Genomic DNA, 27,471 nt, shown 5'->3' with positions numbered 1-27,471 from the left:
CTTTACTCCTGCCCCCTGCCCTCCCACCCCGCCCACCCCTCTTAATTCTCACCAAATCTAACACATCAGCCTCACTCAGGACACAACATAGAGTTGGTTGATCATCATTATAGGTTACTATACCAGTAACACTTACTTATATTATTTAGCAGGTTGTAATGTAATGCTAGTTGCTCATATACCTACCAGTGCTAGCCACAGACTATAAGCTATGTGAAGGCACAGACCACGCGTATTTTATTCATCAATATATCCCTGTGGCTTACAGTGGTGCCTGGCATACAATATGTATTCGATTAAATGTTTGCTGAATAGAATTTCAAAGAACTGGAAAAATTCAGTGTGGCCAGAGGTTAGAGCCCATAGATTAGAAGGATAAAAGGGACAGACTGAAGAAGCAAAGTACCTGGCACAGACTATCTTGAAAAATTATTAAAGACAGTTTCTTGGCCCAGTTTACCCATCCAGCTTAATTTTAAACTTAGTCTCCATTCATCTCAAGCCTCACACGGCTCATGTATCTAACTACTTGTATTCCCTCAAACGTGCTACACAGTGGTATGCCTCTCAAATTGCAGTACATTGTTTCCTCTGCCTATTTGACTTGTCAAACTTCTACTCATCAAACTTCTACTTATCCTTGAAGACCCAGATCCCCCACCCAGGCAGAAGATGCTTATTTTGTCTTCCTGCGTGGACAGCATCCTATAAAACGTATGACACTATTGTGCAATTATTGATTTATACATCTTTTTCCCCCATGAGACTGAATTCCTCAAGGTCCAGGATCTTGACTTATTCATTTGTGTTACTAAACATTGGTAGAGTGCTAAAACCTACTAAAAGGAGAAAGAAATGTTTTCTCTGTTCTATCATCTCATTTCTCTTTTTTAGCAATTAAAATTTTACTACTTTAAGAACTTATAAGAAAGGATAACTGCCAAACCCATATTCAAGTTTATAACTTTATTCACAAATTTTGATTTTGCTCATTTTATGTACAGTTTATGGCATATAAAACACACTCCCCTAAGTCTGTTACTCTTAGTCTCAGAATGAAGTAATGAAATTTCCCTGATTCTAAGCTGTTAGACTTGATATGCTCCATTTAAAATTAATCCATAAAATATAAATTATGAAAGGAGGTACAGGAAACCCCTTTCTTTCCTTTACAGATACTATAAAAACTAGGCTGCAGCTCTCTACCTAGGGCAATAAAGGTTTCTTTTCTTTTTTGGACTACTCACACATAAAGCACTAACTATAGTGCATTTTAATCTGGATGAGCTGCATAGAAGCTCTACTCCATCTTTCAGAAATCTATGCAAATAGGCTTATACTTCTGATTCTTTCTCTTTACGAAGTCTAAATAATGACCCTATTGAGAAATGCTTTTCTCTCTTCTTCATAGCCCTTTCTCCACATCTAGGCTATGTTAAAAGTTTTATTCTAAAAGGCTTTGACAAAGAAAGTAACGCATTATACTATCTAGTGAAAATGAAAAATGTACTCCATCATATATTTCTGTCACATTGCATTAAAATTCTTTAATCAATTAATGTTCACATAGTAAACACAAAATACATAAATATGTAATAATTCTAATACCATTAAGAATTTTAGATCAGTTTTAGTTATCTATAGAAAATCTCACTTTTTGTTAGCAGTATTAACCATCTATACTATTTTGCTCATAGCATGATTCCCTTTTCTTCATAAAGCCTGTAGTTCAAGGGCTGGAAAAATCAAAAGAAGTTATTCCTAGGATTGTCTGAATTAGAAAAACAAAAACAATGAGAGAGACAGCTTGGGAAGGATAGAGAAAGTCCAGGAATGGCGGGGGCAGGGGAAGGATATTTTCTTGCTCCTGATAATTACATCTATCTGAATGGTGATTACATCACTCCTTCACAATGGAGATATAACTAGATTTTGTGTGTACATCATTCCAAAGTACTAAAATTAACCCAAAATACATGATAAAAATCCATTTAAAATAAACTCTTGGAATCCTCTCCCACCATTTTGTAGTAAATAGTGTAGATAAAACTAAGCACTTAGAATGCTATGACAGGATAATATAAACTAAGTAAGTGGGGGGAGGTAATTAATTCAATTTTACTAGTATATTCTCTGCAGTCTATCTTATTACACTGTAATTTATTCCCCATTTATTTACTGTTGGTATTCAGGTTGTTTTAGTTTTTCACTGTTAAAAACAATGCTGAAATGAACATTCTTATAAATTTTTTTGTCTTCATGTACAATAATTTCTCTTAAGATAAACTCTCAGAAGTAAAGTGCTGAACAACAGATATTACCAAATTTCTGTCCCACATCCTTGATTAACACTTAGTGTTGCTGGTGATTTTTAATTTTTGGTGAAGAAGTAAACTTCAGGATTAAAGTGAACAAGATAGTGTATTTATTAAGCCATTTATGTGAATATTTAAAGCACACAAAACTATTTTGTTTATAGATACATAAATAGGTAGTATCACTGGTTGCTTCCAAGGGTAAACAAAAAGATCTAAAAGGATCTTAACTGTATTTCTAGAAATACTTTAGGTCTTTAAGAGAAGACAAATCAGAGGTAAATATGACCAAATAACACATTTATTAATTCTGGTTAACAAGTACATGATTATTACATTGTATTTTTCTGTATATTCAAACTTTTTACTAACATTTAATAATAAATACAAAATTGTTTTCATTTACTGGTTGGAGATGGGGCATTTAACATTATAATTTAGTTATTTCCAATCAAACACTATTGTAAAATGTACAGAATTAAAGATAAGCCAATCCAATCTTTGAACAAGGTCAGGTAATTGTCTATATAACACTACCGGAATTAAATTTAAAAATAAACTGACGTTTCAAAAATTGAAGTCATGGCCAAATTGGGCAATTTCTTGAATACTCACTTTATTGGGTTAATTTTTAGTTAAAATTCAGATTTCAATTTCTCATAAATTTTCTTTCCTGTATTGTCATGCAAACTTCTGATAAAGGATCTATTCAAAAAGGACAACTGGAACCTTCATAATACAGAACTGTTTTCCACCCCTCCAAGGAAATCATTCTGTTTCATCTCTTATCTGGCCTTTTGCTATTCTCCTCTCTAGGATATTCTTACAGTTTTGTTAATTATATTCAACTGATTGCTAGAAAATATTAGTAACTTACATTAAACCTAATGTGTTTAAAACTGTATTTTTCTATAGTGTACTGAAAGTGTGCGAAGCATTTGCTACAAACATTACATGTCTTAACTCATCCGGTTCTCACAACAACCGGATGGCACAGATTTATTAATATGCAAGTTTTAATGATGATAAAACTGAAAATGAAAGAGAAGTCAACTACTTGAGAGGCTGAGATGGAAGAACTGGGTCCAGAGTTTAAGTCCAGCCTGGGCAACATAGCAAGACTCCTGTCTCTTAAAAAAAACAAAAACAAAAAACAATGTAGCCATATGTAATCAAAAATCTTAAAAATGTTTACACTCTTCTAGGTATCTAGCTTAAGAATATTTAACATAAAAAGGTTTTATATACAAAGATATACCATAGATTGTACAATTTTTAAAAAACCCTAAATATTTAAAAAATGGTTACATAAATTATGGTTCCTTCACTTGCTTGAGAATTAGATTTAACACTGTCATTAAAGCCATTAATAAAGCATGAAAAAACTGCAAATGCTACTGTAACATTTTTAAAAGGTATGATATAAAAACCTGATATACAGATGATGTAAACATGTAAATGCAAATGCTACTATAAAACGGTATGATATAAAGTTTGATATACAGATGACGTAAACATGTTTTGCATGTAAAACAAGAACCCTCAAATCAAATACAATATAGCATAAACTGTGGAAGTAAATATACAAAAATGGGAACAATGATGACCTTTGGTTGATAAAGTGTTGAGCAGTTAAAATATGTGATTGTGTACATACATTCATACTTTTCTGCCTTTCCCAAGTTTCCATAATAAAAAAAAAAATCCGTAAACTTAATTAGCAAAAAATCAACAAAGTGTAAAAGCATTCCCTGGGTTTATCCAAATTTCAATTTTAAAAATTTGAAGTCTTACGTTCACTGCAAATAAAATTGTTTTGATTGTTACTGCTCAACCATGGGGTTTCAGTCATGGGAGAAATAATACAAGAGTAGCACATTATTCCAGCCTTAGGATTGGTTTTTCCTTCATTTGCCTACCTCTGCAAGTCAAATAGTATTTTTTTTTTTTTTTAAGACAGAATCTCACTTTGTCGCCCAGGCTGGAGTGCAGTGGCACAATCTCAGCTCACTGCAACCTCTACCTTCCAGCTTCAAGTGATTCTCCTACCTCAGCCTCCCAAGTAGCTGGGATTACAGGCGCCCGTCACCACACCCAGCTAATTTTTGTATTTTTAGTAGAGACAGGGTTTCACCATGTTGGCCAGGCTGGTCTTGAACTCCTGACTGCCAACTGATCTGCCCGCCTTGGCATCGCAAAGTGCTGGGATTACAGGCATGAACTATCATGCCCGGGCTCAAATAGTTTTTTTAACTGGAAGGTTATTTTCTTCCCGTTGTGTTTTATTTTGTACATATATTGCTGAAATACTACAGAATTCATTAATCTATCTATTCATTATAAGAGATGATATAAATCAGAGTAAAGTGCTTATAGTGAATTTAAGATGTAAACATTTATAATAGCAAATTTAGGAAAATACTACAGGTGAAACTAAAATAAGGCTTCAACATTTCCCCAAATGCCATTTTAGACTTTTATTGTAATTCTTTTTTCTTTCTTCAGTTATTCCTGCAAGTACTGAATTAAATCATGGCTTCAAAAGGCTTCAAGTCACTACCTATGAAAAACATTTTAAAGAACATGTTCTCTTTTATCCCCTATATTACATTACCTTATTCTGTAAAAAGTTTTAGCCGAATATATTATTTAAAACATGGTTTGTATACTTATTGCAACAATGTCATAGTGGAAGACTTGATTTTTTTAAACCATACATTTGAGACTCCTTGTCATGCTCCTCCAAAAATGATTACTTTTAAAAAGACTTTTATAAATGTTTTACATAAAAGTACAATCTAACTATACAGTTTAATGAATTTTCATGAACTCAACATTCCCATATAAAAACTACACCTACTTAGCAGTGTCAACCCTGACGCCCCCCCACCTCAGTATCTTCTTCTGGTCACTACCTCGCCCTTACTCCTACTATCTTGACTTTCAACAGCACTGCGCATTATTTTAGATCCAGCAATTTCACTTCTAGGAATTTGTTCTGAAGTAAAAATTAAGATTGAGTTTAAAACCTTAGCTCAAGAATATTTGTTTATATATAAGACACACAATTAATATGTGATCCTTCCATACTACTGAACTAAGTAAATCAATTTAAGTATTAAAATGATTCTGCAGAAAAATACTTAGCAACATAAGGATGTCAAAAGTGTAAATTATGCAAACAGTTTACAGAGGATCTATATGTCATGTAGTAGGTCAGTGGGGCTGAGCACTGTGAGTGTGTTTTGTGCACACGTAGACATTCTCCAGAAAATGGTTTGGAAGGACTGAACACAGGAGCACCTACAGATAGCTCTGGGTGGAAGAATACAGGATAATTTTTATTTTCTTCATTTTCTTATTTGTTTTCTAGTTTTTCTACAATAGGTAAAGTTATCCTCTAATGCCTAATTTGCACTGAAATTTCTTGAGTCCAAAATGTGTTTTTACAGTTGGTATGTTCAATTAGAATCAAATAATATGTCTGTGTTACATTTGATTCTTAGTGTGATACATTTGAGTCTTAAGTTATTTATTTTTGAGATGGAGTCTTGCTTTGCTGCCCAGGCTGCAGTGCAGTGGCATGATCTTGGCTCACTGCAACCTCTGCCTCCTGGGTTCAAGTGATCCTCCAGCCTTGGCCTCCGAAGTAGCTGGGATCACAGGCATGCACCACCATGCCTGGCTAATTTTTGTATTTTTAGTAGAGATGGGGTTTCACCATTTTGGCCAGGCTGGTCTTGAATGCCTGACCTCAAGTGATCTATCTGCCTCAGCATCCCAAAGTGCTGGGATTACAGGTGTGAACCGCCATGCCTGGCCATGGTCTCCAATTTAGGGCGGCACTTTCCCCAATTTACGATGGGGCTATGTCTTGATAAACCCACTGTAAATAAAAAAATACAGTAAGTCAAAAATGCATGTATATCCCAATAAACCCATTGTAAAGTTGAAAAACTGTAAGTTGAACCATCTTAAGTTGATGACCATCGGCACTGTTTTCCTGTGGTATCATTTACTTTGCTTTTAAAAATTTCCTTGTATAATAATTCTGATAAACGTGGAATTGGCAATAAAGCAAGTAACTCTCAAACTTGTGGATTTCATAATTCCTTTTTACTCTTAAAAATTATTGCAGACCTTAAAGACCTTTTGTTTATGTGGGCTATATCTACTGATATTTACCATAACAGAAATTAAATAAAAAGATTTTAAAAGTATAATTGATAACAACGCTAAAAATGTTAACATTCATAAAAACATTTATGAAAAAAGTCTTCAAAATGAGTAAAAAGAATTATATTTTAAAAAGTTTTGTATGTCTCTTTAATGTCTAGCTTAACAGAAAACAGCTGAATTCTCACATCTGCTTCTGCATTGATTGTGGTGAGATATCACACATCATGTAGCTTCTAGGCGACTTTACTATACATACTTGTGAGAGAATGAAGAGTAAAAAGAACAAATAATGTATTATCAATTTTAACCTGGTATATCTCCTGAAAGGGTTTCAGGGATTCTTAGGGCTTCCTGACTATGTTTAAGAACCATCGGTCTCAGAATTGTTTAGACCCATGTTCAACATTTTTGGTAAGAATACTTCACAGGTGAAGTGACATATCAAGAGGTACATAAAGTCTATTTTCAATGATGCTCAAGTGATCAGTGTGTTCTGATGGTGACAATCTGACTCCTTTGTTGTAAAGTTCTCAAAATAACCTTTCCTCTATACTTATCTTCATATATATATATATATATATATATATATATATATATGTTTATTGGTTTGAATTGACACATAATTGTACCTATTTATGGGGTCCAATGTGATGTTTCCATACATGTATACATGTATACATTGTACAGTAATCAGTGTAGTTAGCATATTCACCACCTCAAACACTTGTTTTGGTGGTGACAACATTCAAAATATTTTTAGCTGTTTTGAAATATGTTATCATTAACTATAGTCACCCTATTGTACAATAGAACACAAGAAGTATCCCTCCTACCTAACTTTGTACCTGTTGATCAACCTCTCTCCATCCCCCTCCCCACAGCCTTTTCCAACCTCCTAGGAGTCGAACTGTCGGGTTATGTAACCAGATGCGCAACCTTTTGAGGAACTTCAGACTGTTCCCAAAGGGGTTGCATTATTTTATATTCTCACCAGCAATGTATCAAGGGTCCAAATCTCTGCATCTTTGCCAATACTTATCACATCTTTTAGATTCTAGCCATCCCTAGTGGATGTGAAACAATGTATCATCGTGTTTCTTTTTCTTTCTTTTTTTTGAGACGGAGTTTCACTCTTGTTGCCCAGGCTGGAGTGCAGTGGCGTGATCTCGGCTCACTGCAACCTCCGCCTCCCAGGTTCAAGTGATTCTCCTGTCTCAGCCTCCCAAGTAGCTCGGATTACAGGCATGCACCACCACGCCCAGCTAATTTTTTGGTATTTAGTAGAGGCAGGGTTTCACCATGTTAGCCAGGCTGGTCGCGAACTCCTGACCTCAGGTGATCCACCCGCCTTAGCCTTCCAAAGTGATGGGATTACAGGTATGAGCCACTACGCTTGGCCTGTGTTTCTTTTGTAAGTTTTAATTTTTGTGGTTACTTACTGAGTATGGGGTACATGAGACATTTTGACACAGGCATACAATTGTATAACGATCACATCAGGGCAGATGGGGCATCCATCACTTCAAGCATTTATCCTTCGTGTTGCAAACAACATAATTATACTCAGTTATTTTAAAATGTACAATTAAACTGTTATTGCCTATAGTCATCCTGTTGTGCTATCAAATACTAGATCTTATTAATTCTATTTTGTTGTACCCATTAACTATCCCCACTTCCTCCTCACCCCACCCCCCACTATCCGTCTCAGCCTCTGGTAACCATCCTTCTACTATCTCCATGAGTTCAATTGCTTTAATTTTTAGCTTCCACAAGTAGGTAAGAACATGAAAAGTCTGTCCTTCTGTGCCTGATTTATTTCGCTTAACATAATAACCTCTAGTTGCATCCATCTTGTTGCAAACGAAAGCATCTCATTCTTTTTCATGGCCGAATAGCACTCCATTGTGTTTATGTACCACATTTTCTTTATCCATTTGTCTGTTGATGGAGACTTAGTTTTTTCTAAATCTTGGCTATTGTGAATAATACTGCAATAAACAGGGGAGTTCAGATATCTCTTTGATATACTGATTTCCTTTTCTTTAAGGGTATATACCTAGCAATGGGATTGCTGGATCATATGGTGGCCCTATTTTTGTTTTTTTGAGTAACCTCTAAACTGTTCTCAATAGTGGCTGTATTAATTTACATTAGTCTTTATCTTCTGATGCTGTTGTTTGATTCAATTATCTTACTGGAGTGGAAAAATAGTAATATTTTAAGTCTATTATGCCTTCCATATTTATTAGCCAACATTCTTCAAGAATTTTCTTTAAATGATTTGGTTGTCCTGAAATACAATTTGTATAGAAAAAGCAAGATAAGGCCGGGCGCGGTGGCTCAAGCCTGTAATCCCAGCACTTTGGGAGGCCGAGACGGGTGGATCACGAGGTCAGGAGATCGCGACCATCCTGGCTAACACGGTGAAACCCCGTCTCTACTAAAAATACAAAAAAACTAGCCGGGCGAGGTAGCGGGCGCCTGTAGTCCCAGCTACTCAGAAGGCTGAGGCAGGAGAATGGCGTGAACCCGGGAGGCAGAGCTTGCAGTGAGCTGAGATCCGGCCACTACACTCCAGCCTGGGCGACAGAGCGAGACTCCGTCTCAAAAAAAAAAAAAAAAAAAAAAAAAACAAAAAAAGAAAAAGCAAGATAAATGCTTAACACTTTCCTTTAATTGCTAATTTTCGCAGTAAAGAACTGGTGTGGTGTGTACCTCCAAAAGAGACTACCAACTCTGGGGGACACTTTCAGTTTCTGGTTCTCTTAAATGAGTACATTTTAAAACATTCAATATTTTTCATTCCACTGAAATTGTTCTTCTACTGATGATCAAATATTTTTGTATTTGACCACCTGGGAACCTTTAACATTGACTCCTGTACTCTTTTAACAAATTCATCTTTGGGCTTCCTTGCCTGCTGGCACAAGATGTTCCAGGCTCATCTTGTACTTTTCCTAGTCCAAACCTGAAGTCCAAAGAGGTCTTCTTCTTTTTAAAGAGAAATAATGCTTAGAGACCACACTCCAGGTTTAGGTTCAATGCCACTGAGTTTTCATTGCTTTTAGGTTGTTCCATTGGTCAGATGAGGAAATGTGTATTTTTGAAAATAATTCACAGTCTGCACTGCGTTTCCAATCCACATGCAATATAAGGTTTTATACTTGATGTTGCTTGTTTTTTATCTTATACTGAAAATACTGGTTTCCTAATGATGTTAACATGATTACATATTTGATTTGTTCTACCGACTCAAAAAGTAATGACATTATTACTAGTATTACTAAAAAAAGGTTTAAGCATACTTTAAAGTATTTTTTTGCCCTTAGAATATATTCTATTGCCCTTGGAATGGATTTCACTAAGAATGTATAGTCAAAATGCTGGGTAAAATCACTTGATATAATTCTTTTCTCAATGTTATGTTACTAACATTATGTTACTAATTTGACCCAGCCAGGTTTATCTGTTATATTCCACTTCAAGTTTTTGGGATTGCTTTACTTTAACAAAATTTTTATCCTTTGGAATATACAGAATATTTACATAAAACTAAATAACAAGGTCTGTTGAGAGCACTTCCATTCCCGTCTCATCTGCCTCATTTACTTCATCCTCTTCTTGGTAACCATGTTCACTGTCATTAGTTTTTGGCTTACCTTCCCTGCTTTTCTACACAAAAGAGAGCATGTAATATATGTATTTCTGCATCTTGCTTTTTATTACCTAACAAGAAAACCTGGAAATTCACTATCAAGAGATCATTCTCACCTTTTTTTTTTTTTTTTTGATGTTTGCCTTCCATTGTGTGGATATAAATAATTTAACTGACCAAGACACTACTGATGGATATTTGGATTATTTCCAATGTCCTGCTATTACAAATAATGTCCCAGTGAATCACCCTGAATGCATATCATTCCATATTTGTGCAGGTGTAATTAAAGGCTTGATTTCCTGAAATCGGATTGCTAGGTCAGAGGACAAATACTTATAAAATGTAACAGATACTGTCAATTCCTCCATAAGGACTGTACCAGTTTGTATTTCCACAGTAATGCATGAAAATGTCTGTTGCTTAACAGCTTTGACAGGGTATATAGCTAAACTTAATTCTTATCAGTGTGACAGTTGTGAATCACATGAGTACGGTTGAGAGTATTTTCCTATGTTTAAGGGCTTTTAAAATTTCTTCTATGAATTGACAGTACAATTATGCTCATTTTTCTATCAGGTTGTTGATATTTTACATTTCAATTTTTTGAAACTCTTAATAGATTAGAATAATTTTTTATTTTATAAGGTACAAATATTTTTTCACAGACTGCCACTGTCTTTTGATTTTTCTAATAGTGATTTCTTCTGTGTCATGCAAAAGTTTCTTTTGTTTACATTTTGGAATTTGGAATTTATCATTTTCTTATTGTTAAGGTGATGCTCTAGCTAAGATAGAAATGATGAACAGGGGGCAAGTCACAAAAACAAGAATATCTGAAGGCAGAGTAACCCAGGCAAAGGGATCAGCAATGATGAAGGAAAAACTCTGAAGCAGAGTGGGCTTGGCAAGTGTCAGACGTAGACAGTATGACTTGCACCTAGGCCAAGAAGAGAAGGAAACGGAACAAGTCCGGAGAGGTAGGCAGGAACAAAATCTTGGCAGAACCTAGTAAGTCATTAAAAGAAATGTAAATTTTGTCCTTAATATAACAGAAAACCAAGAGGAAGATTAAATACAAAATATCATCTTTATTACAACTGGACATAAGAACCCAATTTTGGCATATTGATAACTTGAAGGTTATAAAGTAGGTAGGAAAGTTATCTCTTTGGGGAGAGAATACTTGGAGAAATTACAAGGGAAAAGAAAAAAACCGAGAATTGACACTTGGAAACCCATGGGGTTGGTGATCAACTTTACATCATACGAGTACTTAACACAAAGTGTTTCATGCACAAAAGTATTTAAAATATTATATAAAATTACTTTCAGACTGTTTGTATAAGATGTATATGAAATAAATGAATTTTCTGTTTAGACTTGGGCCCCATCCACAAGATATCTTATGTATATGCAAATATTCCAAAATAAGATAAAATTCCAAAATCTAAAACACTTCTGGTCCCAAGCATTTCAGATAAGGAATACTTAACCCATATAACAAATTTTTGTAAAAAATTGAATGGCAACAGAGGACACTAATTTCTTTTTTCTTTTTCTTTTTGCTTTATATACCTAATTAAGTTAGTCAACTGACATTTTATATAGTAGCATTTATGGAACTTCTGAATTTGAAAAGTGCACTTTTTAAAAAATGACATTCTTTACAAAACAGAAAAAAGAAAAATCCAGCTTATATACACCGTAACAATTTTATTTCTTGACATTCTATAATCTCACCTTATTAAAAAAGCTTTGAACAATCTCTTGGTTTTCACTGACTGAGACAATCTTCATACAGTTCCTCAAACATCTGATACATTCCCGCCCTGAGTTTTGATATTTTGTATTTATATTTGATATTTCTTCTGACTTAAATGCCCAGATCTTAGATCTTCATATGGAGGACTTCCTCTCATTATTCAAGTCTCAGCTCAAACTCAATTCTTCATGGAGGTCTTCCTGAACCATCTTGTCTAAAATAACCCTCCCAGTCACTTTTGATATCATGCTTAGTGATTCTTTTGTAAAATTATGGGCATGCTGACAGGCACATTTGGAAAAAGTAACAATTAACTTCTGGAAATGAAAAGTATAATGACAAATTAGAAACTCAAGACACAGGTTAAATCGTGATTAAAACAGCTTGAAAGAGAATTAGTAAATTGGGAAAGATTTCTGAATAAACTAATCATGATATTACACAGAAACAAAGAGATGGGAAATATGAAAAGGAAGAGATAGGGAGGATAAAATAAGAAGATCCAAAATATGTCTCAATGGATTTTGACAGGAAATAAAAGTGAGAGTAAAAATATATTTGAACAGATAATGGCTGAAAAATGTCCACAATTGATGAGAGATTTCTCCTTAGTTTTAGGAAACATGTAACTCCTAAGTAGAATAAAGAAAAGAAATCTGCTTCCCCTGTCACCTCATCAAACTGCATGTCACCTGTGCTGCCTTACTGGACTGCTGGAATGTAGACAGAAATGTACTGTTCTTTTTTTAAAAAAACAATGTAATTGCTACTTGATAAGGACAGAACATTATTCTAGTTTCATGTTTAATCTGAATTAAATATATTCTGTGGCTTATATAAAGAAAAAAAAAAAAAAGAAATCCACTTCCAAACATATCCAAGACAACTTGCAGAATACCATAAACAAAACAGGGAGAGAAAGAGCGAGAGAGAGCGCCCAAAAGTAGAGTGTGTAAAGTTACCTCTAAGGAAAAGACTATTAGTTGGCAGCCACAACAATCGTAGCAAACAGATAATTATGTACCTAGAGAAAACATCTTTTAAGAACAAAAGTGAAAAAGAAAATGAAATAAAAACACAAAAAAACCTGAGAGTTTACTACCAATAAGTCCTTATTTAAGGAATGTCTGATCCCAGAAGAACATGTGAAATGTAAGAAGAAATGATAAGCAAAAGAGATGATAACTATATATGTAATTCTCAACAAAAATTGATGATATAAAACAAATGGTTGTGGTTTAAGTTGTGATGTCACAAGAAGGGAAACACAGCACTGAAGATAGCTGTTAAGTGTCAGGGCAGGTGACTCTAAATTTCTTATATTAAGTACACCTTTAAAACCTTAGGTAACTACAAACAGAATAGCAGTAGAGTATATAACTTCAAAATAAGCAAAGAAAGAAAAGTGAGGAAACCCAATCCAAAAGAAAATAAGGAGGGAAAAAAAGCATAACAGGACAAATAGCAGATAAGATGGCTGAAACAAATAATTACAAGGGTCACAAATGCTACAAAACAATATAGGATATTATATAAAAATACAGTAAGAACCCCAAATTAAATGCGAGTAAGAATAAGAATATCAACGTGTGTGTCTGTGTACATCCAATACGGGAGGTGTGGAGGAGGTTTTCCTAAGAAAGTAATGTTTAAAAGGAGACCTGGAAAAAAATAAGTAATACATATTTGTAAAAAAAAATTGGTTGGGGTAGAAGGCAGCTTTTCTGTCAGTGTTCTGAGGTTCTGAGAGTGTACGACATATTTAAGAAAATGAGAAGAAGCCAATATGAAGACTAAAGAAACAGAGACACAAGATGTGGCTGGATAGGTGGGCAGGGGCTGGTTCCTGGAGTTTAGGATTTTAAACCTTATCTAATGGGCAATATGAAGCCATTAAAGCATTTTCAGCAGGACAGCGTAGGCCTAGATCTGGAATTTTAAAGTATCACCTGTTTCTTCTATCCCTGCAGTCAGAGAAGGTTAGATTAGAAGGGACACAGGACCATCTAGACATATGTTTTATTTTTCAGGTAGACTAAAACATGGCATCTTCCCAAGCATGGAATATAACACTTTCTTCCACATGTTTTTAGCCACAGAAAACAAAAGCTCAGCATAGAAAAAGATAGACAATTGCATTAGTGGACATAGAAATTTTTTTGAACTGAACTTTAAACTGTTTAGTGATTTCCAAACAGAATTACAAAACTTAATTTATAAACCACATAATTAAGCATACATAACATCATAAAACTATACGTGGCTCTCTTACACATAGTAACACCTACCTTAATCACAGCCAAGAAAGCAGAACAGTGGTGGCAGCAGCAACAAAGGATACTTAATGACAGCTAAATATGCGGCTGAAATTCATATATTTTATGCAATATAGTCTCTCAAATAATCACTTGAAGCCTACTTAGTATTAGTCCTATACATAATTTGTTGACAGGAAATTTACTAGAAGTTGTGGATTCCAAAGTTTACCCTACTGATAACATTTCGAAGTAAGTAAAAAAAACTTATCTTTTGCTAATTAAGAGACGTTGTTGTGCACATGTACCCTAGAACTTAAAAGTATAATAATAATAATAAAAAAAAAGAAAATAATCCTAAAAATTTCAAATCATTACATGGTAGTACAATAGTTTATGTCCATTATCATGACACAATGTTCCGCACGGCATTTTAAAAAGTATTAAAATGTATATTTCAGAATATTTTCTAACCAAAATGTTTAAAATAGAAAATTTCACTGCAGAAACATCCTAAATGCAATGGTCAAGTCTCAATTCTCATTTTAGTTATCAGTGGCATTTGAGGATGGTGAAGATTTTTAATTTAATAAATAAATCCAATATACTGTGTACCATACCAAGCAGTGGAGACATAAAAGTGAAAAAAGACAAGTTTCCTGCTCCCAAAGGCAGATAAACATGCAAACAATTACAATGCATTGAGAGGTTTACTATGATGAAAGTTCTACCAGAATACTCACTGGATCTCTTATGGTAGAAAACTGCATTAACAAAGTTAATGAAGTATTGCTGTTCCATCTCTGCCAAATCTGATCTTGTTCTGTATAGGATTGCCTATGCTTCATAGTTGTAACAGTAATGATAAAGGTCTCTAAGTTGCAAATTTCTTCTTGTACATTGGAATTTACGAGTTTTTACTCTGGCCCCAGATTAAAACTGATATTTAAAAAATACATACTTGACACACTAATGTTATTTATACCTGTTTCTTAATGTACTAGGACGAAAAAGAATCCTGGGTATGGGCAATGCATGCCTTACTTTTCTACCAGCTTTTGAGGCTCAGAGTATTTATACAAATCTAAATAATTTAAAATGCACAAAGAAATATCCTCAAATATTTGAAATGCCTGGATAGAAAGTACAATGGAGAGGAAAATAGGCATGTTTTCCTCAGGGTAACCATATTTTAAGTGAGTGTAGAGCTTGTGAAAGAGAAGGCAATGATAATGAGTAAGATGGAAACTGACTTATGAAGTACAATTAAGGAAGCTGAAAAGATTTGTATAGTAAACAGACATTTGAAGAAACAACAGTTTCAACAAACATTTACAGCATTACTATGTCAAAGGACTAGAGTTTCTCATATTGTTGCAGAAAGAAAAACAAAACAAAATGGAAGAAAACCCTAAAGGTTATCATGGAAAAGAGAAGTCTTGGAGACATAATAATTTTTACAAGTATTTACAGCAAAGTAAAATGCTACTGCAGATGAAAAAATATAAAACAATGAGTACATTCTTCATAGATATGAGCTTAAATATTAGAGTTGTCAAAGATTTTTGGTACATACTTACTCACTCAGAAGCTGAATTACCATCTCTTATAATACAGAATAAAAGAATCCTATATAGGGAAGAAGCCTAGGCAAGATATTCTTACAAGTATCTTTTTCTTTGCTTATTTGCCTATTCCAATATCTTCTTCTGAGACTTGTCTTTGTCTATTTTTCTCATCAGTTGTCTGTCTAACTGGCTGTAGTTCTGTTAGCTGAATGCTTGCTAGATACATCAGTTACAGATGAGGCTTGACATTTCACTTTCTTCAGTGACTTTATACTTAAGTTTTAGATTTAAGTATAGTCAAATATGCAAAATTGTTGTATGGACTGTGATTCTTGCATTTTAAGAACTTCTTCCCTATTTTGAATTAAGATATTATCCTATAATTTCCTCTCTTTCAGTTCTGATTTTCACATTTAGCCTTTAAACCCAACTAGAACTATTTTTATGAGTGGTGTAAGGTAGGGATCTGCCCCTTATCCTCCTTTTGGGTAATCAATTGCCCTGGAACTATTTAGGAATACGGTATCCTTCCCAATGATTTATAATGACATTTCTGTCTTGTACTAAGATTCCACTAATGTTTGGGAGCTAATGTTTGGACTGATCTGTCCTACTTATTTTTATCCTGGCCAATAGCACCCTGTTTTAATTACTGCACTTAATAAGTGCTGCTACATTTAGCAAGACTTTATTTACCACCTTGACTTGGTTATTCTTGGTTCTTTAAGTCTTGCTTGTAAATTTTAGGATTGGCAAGCCACATTTAACAATAAATCCTGTCAGAATTCTGCCCGGAATGACACTGAATCTGTAAGCATCAGTCCTCACATTCATTTAAGGAATCATTCATTTTCCTGCTCTTCTTTTTCTTCCTTCAATATATTTTTATAATATTCTCCATAAGACCTGATACAGTTTATCTGTTTCATTCTTAGGCATTTCACTGTTTTTCCTGTTGTTGCAGCTATTGCAAATGTAACTTCTTTAAAACTAGATTTTCTAATAGAGTAGTTGAGTAAAGACCTCTCATCAAATGTTTAAATCAAATGTTTAAAATGGATGATAGTGTGGATTTTTTGTGTCATCTTTTATTTTAAATCTTTAGGTTATAATGTTTTTGGTAGTGAAAGTGCCCATAGATTATTAGTTTGATAAGTGCTTTTATAGAATAAATTTTTTTCATATCTATTAGGATATAATTTTTAATTTAGAAAATTAAGAAAATATTTCAAATGCTTAATCATCCATGCCTCCTTAGTCATTATTATGTCCTTATACCTCACTTTACTCAATTTGCTGATATTTATTAAGGATTTCTGCACCTAGGTTTGTAAGTTGCAGTATTTCTTTCTTTTGCTATCTTTGTCTGGTTTTGGCATCAAGATTATACCAACATTTCTTTTTTTTTCTACTCTTTGAAACAGAGTAGAAAAAAAGGAAAGCACAAATAGGAATTATCTGTTGCTTTAAGAGTATATAAAGTTACCTATAAAACCATTTGGCATGGAGAATTTCATAAACTTATGGTTTATACTATCCACAAATGTATCTATATCATTTATGGATAGATTATCTATTGTCATCTAATTTGAATAAAGTAACTCACCAAATAAATAACTGGCTTAAATAAGTATTGTTAAAAAATTAGAGTGAGAATAATATGAAAAATGTAAGCACTAGCAAATAGCAACATTAACAAAAGGCATAACTGACACTGCTATCACTAGTACGAGCTCTTTATTGACTATACTATGAGGTAAAAACAGTGAAATCAGGTCAAAAAAAGGTTAAATTCTTAAGGAAGCTATGTGAAATATGGGTTTATACTCTCTATCACTGCTAATGAAACTCTTCTAAAGTATATTATCATTCAATAAGATACTGGCAGTGAAGTCATCGTGATTAGCAAGACATTTAAAAATTATTTATAACACCTTTATTTAAATCCTAAAATATTTATAGAAAGATTAGTACACATACTGTGTTAGTGGGTACATACACACACACCCATATGTACACACTAATGCATCAAAGGGCATGTGCTTCATTTTTCCTTGTTTGGTGTACATGTAGACAAATTTTAAGAAACTACAAATCCATACCATGGCAGAATGGTTTCATAAAAGAAAATCTGATTTTGTTACTCTCAGTCTGGTAGCTTTTTATGATCCCAAGAAAAGTCAAAATTTGGTCCCTACCTACTTCTTGAGCTTCATCTATCATCATTCTTCCCCGTGCCCTCTATACTTCAAACCACATTAAACTAAGTAATTTCTATCCTCAAGTAAGAAGACTAGAATCACATATGACAAGAAGTCATCCAAAAACTTAAAATTATCAAGAAGACTAGTTATAGATTTATATCCACTATCACTACTCTTTCCAACCTGAGGATTTTCACATATTTTTGCACTTTGTTTAGACTATTACAATAATTTAATTAATTACATGACTCGTGTTCTACATATACGTGGATCTGTCTTGCCACTTCACAGAATCAAAGATCTAAGGACTGGAAATTTACTTTTAAAATGCCATCTATTTTTTTTTTTTTTTTTTTTTTTTTTTTTGAGATGGAATCTTGCTCTGTCACCAGGCTGGAGTGGAGCGGCGCAATCTCGGCTCACTGCCACCTCCACCTCCTGGGTTCAAGCGATTCTCCTGCCTTAGCCTCCCGAGTAGCTGGGACTACAGGCATGCGCCACCACGCCCAGCTAATTTTTGTATTTTTAGTAGGGACGGGGTTTCACCATGTTGGCCAGGATGTAGATCTCTTGACTTCGTGATCCACCCACCTCGGCCTCCCAAAGTGCTGGAATTACAGGGGTGAGACACCATGCCGGGCCAAAATGCCATCTATTCTAACCACTCATCTGATGCTTTTCAATACCTTCAACGACGAGACAATCAGAGAAACAGTCCTTCTTTCCTTAGCAATTTCCTTAGAAATATTCTTTCTTATCTAGACCTGAAATCTGTTTCCCTCTAGCTAGTGATCCTAACTCAACTCATTGGACCATTCACAGAAAACTCAGTCCTACGTTAGTGTAACAGTCATACAAGTATTTATAGATCATTATCACATTACTTCTAAGGCTTCTTCTATGGTGATAAGGAAAGGGAGGTAGAGAGTACGGTGAGACTAGAATTTGAGTATCTTTCATGAGTTTGTTACTACATATTTAATTCTTACAGTGCTCCAATGGGTCCATTATTATTATGGCCAAATTACAATTGAAGAAATTAAAGGTCTGACAGGTAACGTTACTTGTTCAAGTAACTTAAGTAAGTAGCAGAGCTAGGATTTCAACCACAAGTCTGTCACATACCAAAGTCTATGTTCTAGCCTCTTCAGAAATCCCCAAAAGGAGAGGAGATATAAGGGAATATAAGGCATGGAAAGGCAAATAAAAACAATTCTAAAAATCCTCTATTTTCCGAGTTCCAAAATTCTGTGCACTGATACTTTTTTCCTTAAGCCTTCACAGGTATTCAACCCTTTGCAAGGATTTTTTTACTTATCTGTGGTGGCAGATATCATAAAAATAACACAGGGAACCCCCCTACCGGCTTTTTAAAGCTTATCAGCTATGGTTAGTGTTGGTGTATTTTATGTGTGACCCAACACAATTCTTCTTCTTCCAATGCAACCCAGGGAAGCCAAAAGGTTGGACACCCATGCAGTATCATAGTTATCTTTGACATTCTTTCTCTGTCTTATAACCTATTATCTTAAAATTTGTCAGATATTGTCACATAAATACTTGCAACCTAGTGTTAGGGAACTAAAAAGGAAAAATTATTCCCATATTCCAGCCCCTCTAAATTTTAATCTGATTTACATACTGAAAAGACTGTATCTTCAAACACTAGCTAGTATACTCTTTGTCGTTTTTTTTTTTTTTTTAAGAGACAGAGTTTCGCTCTTGTTGCCCAGGCCGGAGTGCAATGGTGCGATCTCGGCTCACTGCAACCTCTGCCTCCCGGATTCAAGCAATTCTCCCGCCTCAGCCTCCCGAGTAGCTGGTATTACAGGCACTCACCACAATGCTTGCTAATTTTGTATTTTTAGTAGAGACGGGGTTTCTCCATATTGGTCACAGGCTGGTCTTGAACTCCCGACCTCAGGTGATCCAACCGCCTTGGCCTCCCAAAGTGCTGGGATTAGAGGCATGAGCCACCGCACCTGGCCTAACTAGTATATTCTTCTTAAGAGCCCCAAACTAACATCACTGCCTTCTGGAATCAAATTTAATGCTGACTTTTTTTCTTATGGCTTCAAAGACTGACAACACTATTCCTAGCCCATATTAACAAAAGCTACCTAAATTATCCTTTGTTCTGATAAACACTTAAGTCCTTCACACACACTTAAAAGGCTCTTCCTCTTGCCTTTCCTCTGTGAAGTAACGGTTCTCTTTTAATTAAACTCTGTAAGTCCAACATGGTCATCATCATTCAGGCTCCTTATGACAAATGTTTCTCCATATAGTTAGTTACATGATAACATTACATTTGTCACAGATATTCCATTTCCTCTGTTCCCAGTTACATTATAAACAACTGGAAGATAAATCATCTACTTTTTTTCCCCTCACTTAAATACAAAAAGAAAAAACTGAACAAGCAAGTGCTTACTGTTTTCAGCTGTCCACTATAAAAATAATTATTTCTTATAAACATCTCTTTATTTATATCCTTTATTTATTTATATGCTTTATTTTTAAGCTGTTTATTAGGATACACTTTTTTATTGCAAACGGAGTTGCGAGTAACTCAAATTTTCTCTTTTATACACAAAGATGCAAATACAGAGGATGCAAATAGGTGCTTTTCTCCAGTACATATTACATAAGCAAATTAAAAGTCATATTACATCCAAAATAAATTTGGCTATGAATATAAAATTATAAATACACATTTGACGATATAAAACATCAAATTATATACTATGTGCACACAAAAAATCTTACCTTGCTGAGTATTTTGTTCTTGCGTTCGATTCACAGTGAGGTCTAAGGGGCCTTCCTGTTCTTCCTGAAGGGAGCTTTCTGCTTGATTCATTTGGATACTTTTACATACTATACTTGGTCCAATTGAACCATTTCTATTCTCTTGAGTTTTACCACTTTTTGAAATGTACTCAATCGCAAACTGACGTATCATCTTTTTCATTAATTCCTGAGCAACTAGGGGAATGTTAGGATCACAGTTCTGAGGAAGATCTAGGGAAGAAATAAATATAATAATCATTTTAAAAAGAGAAATGCAAATCACCAACATTTAAATTTATTTTTATTACAAATTAATGACTTCAGAAGTCTTTTAGCATCAGTCCATAACTGCCAATGTTTTCTGGGAATTAGCAATAAAAGCTTTGTAGATTTAATTAGCTTTATAATAATATATCAACCAAAAATGTGGCATATTTAATTATTTCTTACAATTAAACATTCTCTGGTACCAAACTAAAATAGATAAAGAATTAGACATAGAAGCAGAACAACTTATTCTCAAGAGTTCTAATATTCATTCAGATATACTTTACTAGATATTAAAACACTCAGTATGTGAACATAAATTGTATAAGCAACCAAATTTTATCCTAATGTACAATGTGCATGCATTAACTAGGAAAACATCTAAATTCTTATAATTCTGTATCCATTAAATTCTCCAATTCTGTAAAATGTGCATTTCATGTATGTCCTGAATGTCATCATCAAGGATTTTTTCTTTCCTCGATTTTTTATACAGAAATTTTTTTTTTTTTGAGACTGAGTCTCGCTCTGTCCCTCAGGCTGGAGTGCAGTGGCCGGATCTCAGCTCACTGCAAGCTCCGCCTCGTGGGTTTACACCATTCTCCTGCTTCAGCCTCCCGAGTGGCTGGGACTACAGGCGCCCACCACCTCGCCCAGCTAGTTTTTTGTATTTTTTAGTAGAGACGGGGTTTCACCATGTTAGCCAGGATGGTCTCCATCTCCTGACCTTGTGATCCGCCCGTCTCAGCCTCCCAAAGTGCTGGGATTACAGGCTTGAGCCACCGCGCCCGGCCTATATAGAAAAATTTTGATCATAAATAAAAAATGAAAGAATAGTACAATGACACAGCTTCTACTAATATTCAAGAACTGTTACTAGTCTGCCAAATTAGCTTTCTTTTTACTTTATTTTTATTTGTAGAACCACTGAAACTGCAGAATAAGGACAATTTACTCCTAAATATTTTAGCATGGATATCCTAAGATATTTTTGTAAAATGAGAATATCATAGAGAGTTTTAACCAAACCATTTTGATCAACTACAACTATAACAAAGTTCAACAGTAATAATACAACTCTATCTGAAACTTATACAGTTGGTAAAACAACTGAACGATTTTATAGTAAGAAGTGTGGGATAAGAACAGATCACTTATATACATAGTTTATAATAGTGATATAGAGATTTAGTATTGGGGGTGGTGGCTTTTATACACACATTTCTGGTCTGGCTCCATTCCCTTTATTTACTCTGATCCTTTAGATGCAGGGTGATTGGTAAATTGGGAAGGATGACTAGAGATACTTGTTTTCTGAGTAGGGATACACTTTTTCCTCTTAGAAATGGGCCTACTTGTAGAGATACTAGATCTCTACTCCTTAAATGTCTAAACCCTTACTCAGGTAGATCAGTGTTAAATGAATAGGCCTTCTCTGATCCACCGTTGTTAAGAGACTGAAGTGGTAAGTCTCCCTAGTTCTGTGTTTCAGTATTAGTTAAAACACTTGTTTAAAAGACTTAAAAAGAAGCCTTCCAACCAGCATCTATCATTAATAGGTCCATCGCTCTAAAATGCAAGAAGGTTTCAAAATATACTATTTGGAGGTGAGGAGAGGCAACAAACCCACCCCCACCACAACTACCATGACATTTGGTAGCAAAACGTGACTTAAGCTGATATAAACTGGTCCTGCATAAATGTCAATACATTTGATCACAGGGTGCTATCTCAGACTTGTTGGAGATATTACAAAACATTGTATTACCTGTTTCAAAACAAAGAATTTTGAATTCTGAAAAACATCTGAAAGAGGGAACTATGGGCCTATAAGAAAAATACAATTTTAGCCTTCACTTCCATTGTTTGTTTAGAACTTGATAGGAAAGAGGGACACTATTCGTTTTCCTATTCGACCTAGCTATAGTTCGGGATCTTAGCCATCTTTATGAACTTAGGCTAGTTACATATTCTCTCCATGCCTCAGTTTCTGCATTCATTAAGACAGAAATAATAATAGAACCTGAGATAATATTTATGGGGCTTGCTCACTGGATGCTGTAAGGATTATATGAGATTGTAGATAAAATACTTAACTCTGTACTTGGCATATTAATAGTCCAGTAAATGTTAGCCGTTAGTAGAAATAATAGGAGAAAAAAAAGATGCAGGCTAAGCACTTATATTTTATTTAAATCACCAAATGGTAAATAAGTAAAAGTACAAGGGGTCTTCAAAGTTCATGGAAAACGCACATTATAAAAAAACTATGCATAAATTTCAAAAATTTTTTGCACCAAAATAAACTACTAACTTGTTATAACATGTGTAAACGGCATCTAGCTTGAGGCACTAAGAAGGATAAGACATCAGTTTGAAAACATCCAGTATCAGAGCAACATGAGTTCTGCTAAAATTGAAGTAAGAACACATATTAATTATACGTTAAAGCTTGGATGGAAGAATGGTAAAATCACTAGTAATTTTGAAAAAGTTTATGAGGATAATGTCCTAAAGAAATCAGCAGTTTAAAAATGGATAACTTGGTCGTTGGCAAAGTTTGAGTCCTGTCCTCTCGCTCTCCTCCCCGTACAGCATGAGCTTCACCACTTGCTCCACCTTCTCCACCAGCTACTGGTTCCTGGACTCCGTCCAGGCACCCAGCTATGGTGCCTGACTGGTCAGCAGCGTGGCTGGCATCTATGCAGGTTCCGGGAGCTCTGTTTCCCTGATCTCCATGTCCTGCTCCACCAGCTTCCACGGTGGCTTCAGGTCCGGGGACCTGGCCATGGGGATGGCTGGGGGTCTGGCATGAAAGGAAGGCATCCAGAACGAGAAGACCACGTAAGGCCTGAATGGCCAGAGCATGCAAAGCCTGAATGACCACCTGGCCTCCTATCTGGACAGAGTGAGGAGCCTGGACACCAAGAACTAGAGAAGCTGGAGAGCAAAATCGGGGGCACCTGGAGAAGAAGGGACCCCAGGGCAGAGACTGGAACCATTAGTTCAAGACCAACAAGGACCTAAGGGCTCAGATTTTTGCAAATACTGTGGAAAATGTCTGCGTTGTTCAGCAGATTGACAATGCCCGTCTTGCTGATGATGACTTTAGAGTCAAGTATGAGACAAAGCTGGCCGTGCACCAGTCTGTGGAGAGCAACATCATGGGCTCCTGCAAAGTTACTGATGAAACCAATGTCACTCGGCTGCAGCTGGAGACACAGATGGAGGCTCTCAAGGAGGAGCTGCTCTTCACGAAGAACCATGAAGAGGAAGTAAAAGGCCTACAAGCCCAGACTGCCAGCTCTAGGGTGACTGTGGAGGTACATGCCACCAAATCTCAGGACCTTGCCAAGATCATGGTAGACATCTGGGCCCAATACAACAAGCTGGCTCAGAAGAACCGAGAGGAGCTAGACAAGTTACTGGTCTCAGCGTCTCAGCAGATTGAGGAGACCACCACAGTGATCACCACGCAGTCTGCCGGAGCTAGAGCTGCTGAGATGGTGCTCATGAAGTTGAGACTTATAGTCCAGTCCTTGGAGATGGACCTGGACTTGATGAGAAACCTGAAGGCCAGCTTGGAGAATGGCCTGAGGGAGGTGGAGGCCCACTACACCCTACAGATGGAGTAGCTCAATGGGATCCTCCTGCACCTGGAGTCGGAGCTGGCACAGACCCGGGCAGAGGGGCGGCACCAGGCCCAGGAGTACGAGGTCCTGCCAAACATCAAGGTCAAGCTGGAGGCTAAGATCATCATCTATCGACGCCTGCTGGAAGACGGTGAGGACTTCAATCTTGGTGATGCCCTGGACAGCAGCAACTCCATGCAAACCATCCAAAAGACCACCAGCCACCGGATAGTGGATGGCAAAGTGGTACCTGAGACCAATGACACCAAAGTTTTGAAACATTAAGCCAGCAGAAGCAGGGTCCCCTCTGGGGAGGAGGAGGCCAATAAAAAGTTCAGAGGTCAAAAAAAAATGGACAACTCATTTTAAGGGATGAGATCATGTTGAAGATAAAGCCTGCAGTGACAGAACATCCACATCAATTTGTGAGGACAAAAATTCATTTTGTTTGCATCCCAATTGAAGAAGACTGGTGATTAACAGCAGCAATGATAGTCAACATCATAGACATCTTGATGGATATTAGCTCACACAATTCTGACTCCAAAACTAAAGCTGAGCAGATTTCCACTCAATGGGTGCCAAGACCATTGCGCCCAGATCAGTTGCAGACAACAGCAGAGCTTTCAATGAAAAAATTTTAACCAGTGGGTTCAAGATTCAGAGCATGTCTTCAAAGAATTGTAAAAGGCGATGAAACATGGTTTTACCAATATAATCCTGAAGATAAAACACAATTAAAGCAATGGCTGCCAAGAGATGGAAGTGGTCCTGTCAAAGCCAAAGCGGACAGACTAAGAGCAAAGGTTATGGCAACAGTGTTTTGGAATGTTCAAGGCTTTTTGCTTGTTGACTTTCTGGAGAGTCAAAGAAATAACATGTGTTTATTATAAGAGTGTTCTGAGAAAGGCAGCCAAAGTTTGAGCAGAAAAATGCCCAGGAAAGCTTCACCAGGGAGTCCTCCACAATAATGCTCTTGCTCATTTCTTTCATCAAACAAGGGCAATCTGGCAAGAGTTATGATGGGAAATCATCAGGCATCCACCTTATAATCCTCATTTGATGTCTTCTAATTTTTTTGTTTCCTAATCTTAAAAAAACTTTAAAGGTCACCAATTTTTCTTCAGTTAATAATGTAAAAAAAATTGCATTGACACGGTTACATTCCCAGTTCTTTTGAGTATGGACTAAATGGCTGGTATCCTTGCTTACAAAAGTGTCTTGAATTGGATGGAGCTTATGTTGAGAAATAAACTTTGTATTTTTTATTTTTATCTTTGAATTCCATTTTTTCCATGAACTTTTTAAAGTCCCTTCTTATTTGTTAACTTCATAATTGGAAAAATATAAAAGACATACTTTATAAACCCATGTGATACGTTTTTGGTCCAAGCTAGATTATATTAGCACATGTAACCTAACTAAAGTGCACTATCAAAACAAGAAATATCCTGTTGCACATAGGATTCAAAGATATACTATTGCTTGATGATTATCTTTAGAAATCTTTGAAGGCTTCTATGAACATTCTTCCTCACCTTTTTTCAAACCTAATCTTGCTTTGTATTATGTATTTAAAGGAGATACTAGCTTTACTTTTAGGTATTTTAGTTAACTGTCCTGAAATGTATTACTAACATCATCACTTTATCAATTCAATATGATTATATCTGCCATAAAGGACAGACATTATTAGACCCATATCATGTGACTAGGGCTATACTTTAGGATTGAATTTACAGCAAAGTTTAAAGCACAATAAATGGTGCTACTCTGTTTTATTCACCCACTCACTTTTTGTCTCTTTATACTATATTGTGGAATAAATCCATGTGTGAGACCAAAGGACCTGGCAAAAGAGAGGGAGAAAAACAGACAGACAGACAAAGAGAATGCTTCTCAGCTGCTGACTGGTTAGTGAGTCTCCTAAATCACTTGCACAAGTTGTTATAACTACAAAAAAGCAAATAACTGAAGATCTAGATGTAGGTTAGGAATTGTGAACTCAAATTTTTACAAGGATCAGGCTAGTAGTAAATATTTGCCTAGAAGAATGTTGCCACCCAGAAATAGGGTTTACTGCCCCCTATTAGACAAGAACACTTATTTTTTGCCTTATTTCTTCATTTTTCAAAGTTAACTAATTTAAAAAGCCCTGTGTGGCTGCTGCTTCAAGATGGTCCTCAATAATTCCTGCCTCCTGATATAACACTGCTGTGCAATACCCCCTTGCCCCCATGTTGTATCATGGGTAGTCTGTGTAACCAATAGCATACTGTGAAAGTATGTGTCACTTTGGAGATTATGTTATAAATGAATGAAGTTTTCATACTGGACTGGTGCTCTTGGTTGTTTTCTCTTTTGCCCCCCGCTTCTCCTCTCCTTTTATTTTCTCTTTCTCCCCTTCCCTTCCCTTTCCCTTCTCCTCTATCTCCTTCTCCCATTCACTTATCTGTTTCTTCATCTCTCTCTCTCTCATCACTCACTCTAGAAAAAGCCATAACTATGAGAAGTCCCATGAGGTGGCTTACGTGAAGAAAGATGGAAGCTTCCTGCAAGCAGCCAAATGTGTGGACTTGCAAGACATTCTACAACAATCAAATCTCCTATGACCACAACCCAGCTCACTCCTTAATTGTAGCCTCATGAAAAAGTGAGCCAAAACCAACTAGCTGAGCAATTCTCAGGTTCCTGACCCCAGAGAAAATGTGAAATAATAAACGTCTGTTGTTTGAAACTGCTGAATTTGGAAAGTAATTTGTTATAGAGTCATAAATAATACAGATTTTGGTGCATATTAGTGGGATGCTGCTGTAATAAAAAACTGAAAATGTAGGT

The 27,471-nt window shown here is 35.6% G+C and overlaps 1 protein-coding gene across 19 annotated transcripts in view; it reads right to left on the bottom strand.

Moving 5' to 3' along the window:
• LCORL (ligand dependent nuclear receptor corepressor like) overlaps nucleotides 1–27,471 on the bottom strand; it is a 296,483-nt gene that overhangs the window by 44,951 nt on the left and 224,061 nt on the right. For 13 of the 19 annotated variants that reach the window (XM_050791945.1, XM_050791942.1, XM_050791941.1 and 10 more), the window contains one exon: nucleotides 20,714–20,965. The exons of 1 other annotated variant lie outside the window; for it this stretch is intronic. In XM_050791945.1, coding sequence (XP_050647902.1) covers nucleotides 20,714–20,965 — 252 coding nt within the window. Of the gene's footprint in view, nucleotides 1–45; nucleotides 5,631–9,142; nucleotides 12,235–20,713; nucleotides 20,966–27,471 lie in introns of those variants that run through there. 5 more of the 19 variants (XM_050791956.1, XM_050791957.1, XM_050791958.1 and 2 more) reach the window with 3 other exon arrangements.

The sequence above is a fragment of the Macaca thibetana genome, chromosome 5 (assembly GCF_024542745.1).
Source record: "Macaca thibetana thibetana isolate TM-01 chromosome 5, ASM2454274v1, whole genome shotgun sequence".
Taxonomy (NCBI): Eukaryota; Metazoa; Chordata; class Mammalia; order Primates; family Cercopithecidae; genus Macaca; species Macaca thibetana.
The sequence above is the reverse complement of the archived record's forward strand: the minus strand, read 5'-3'. Positions and strand labels throughout refer to the sequence as shown.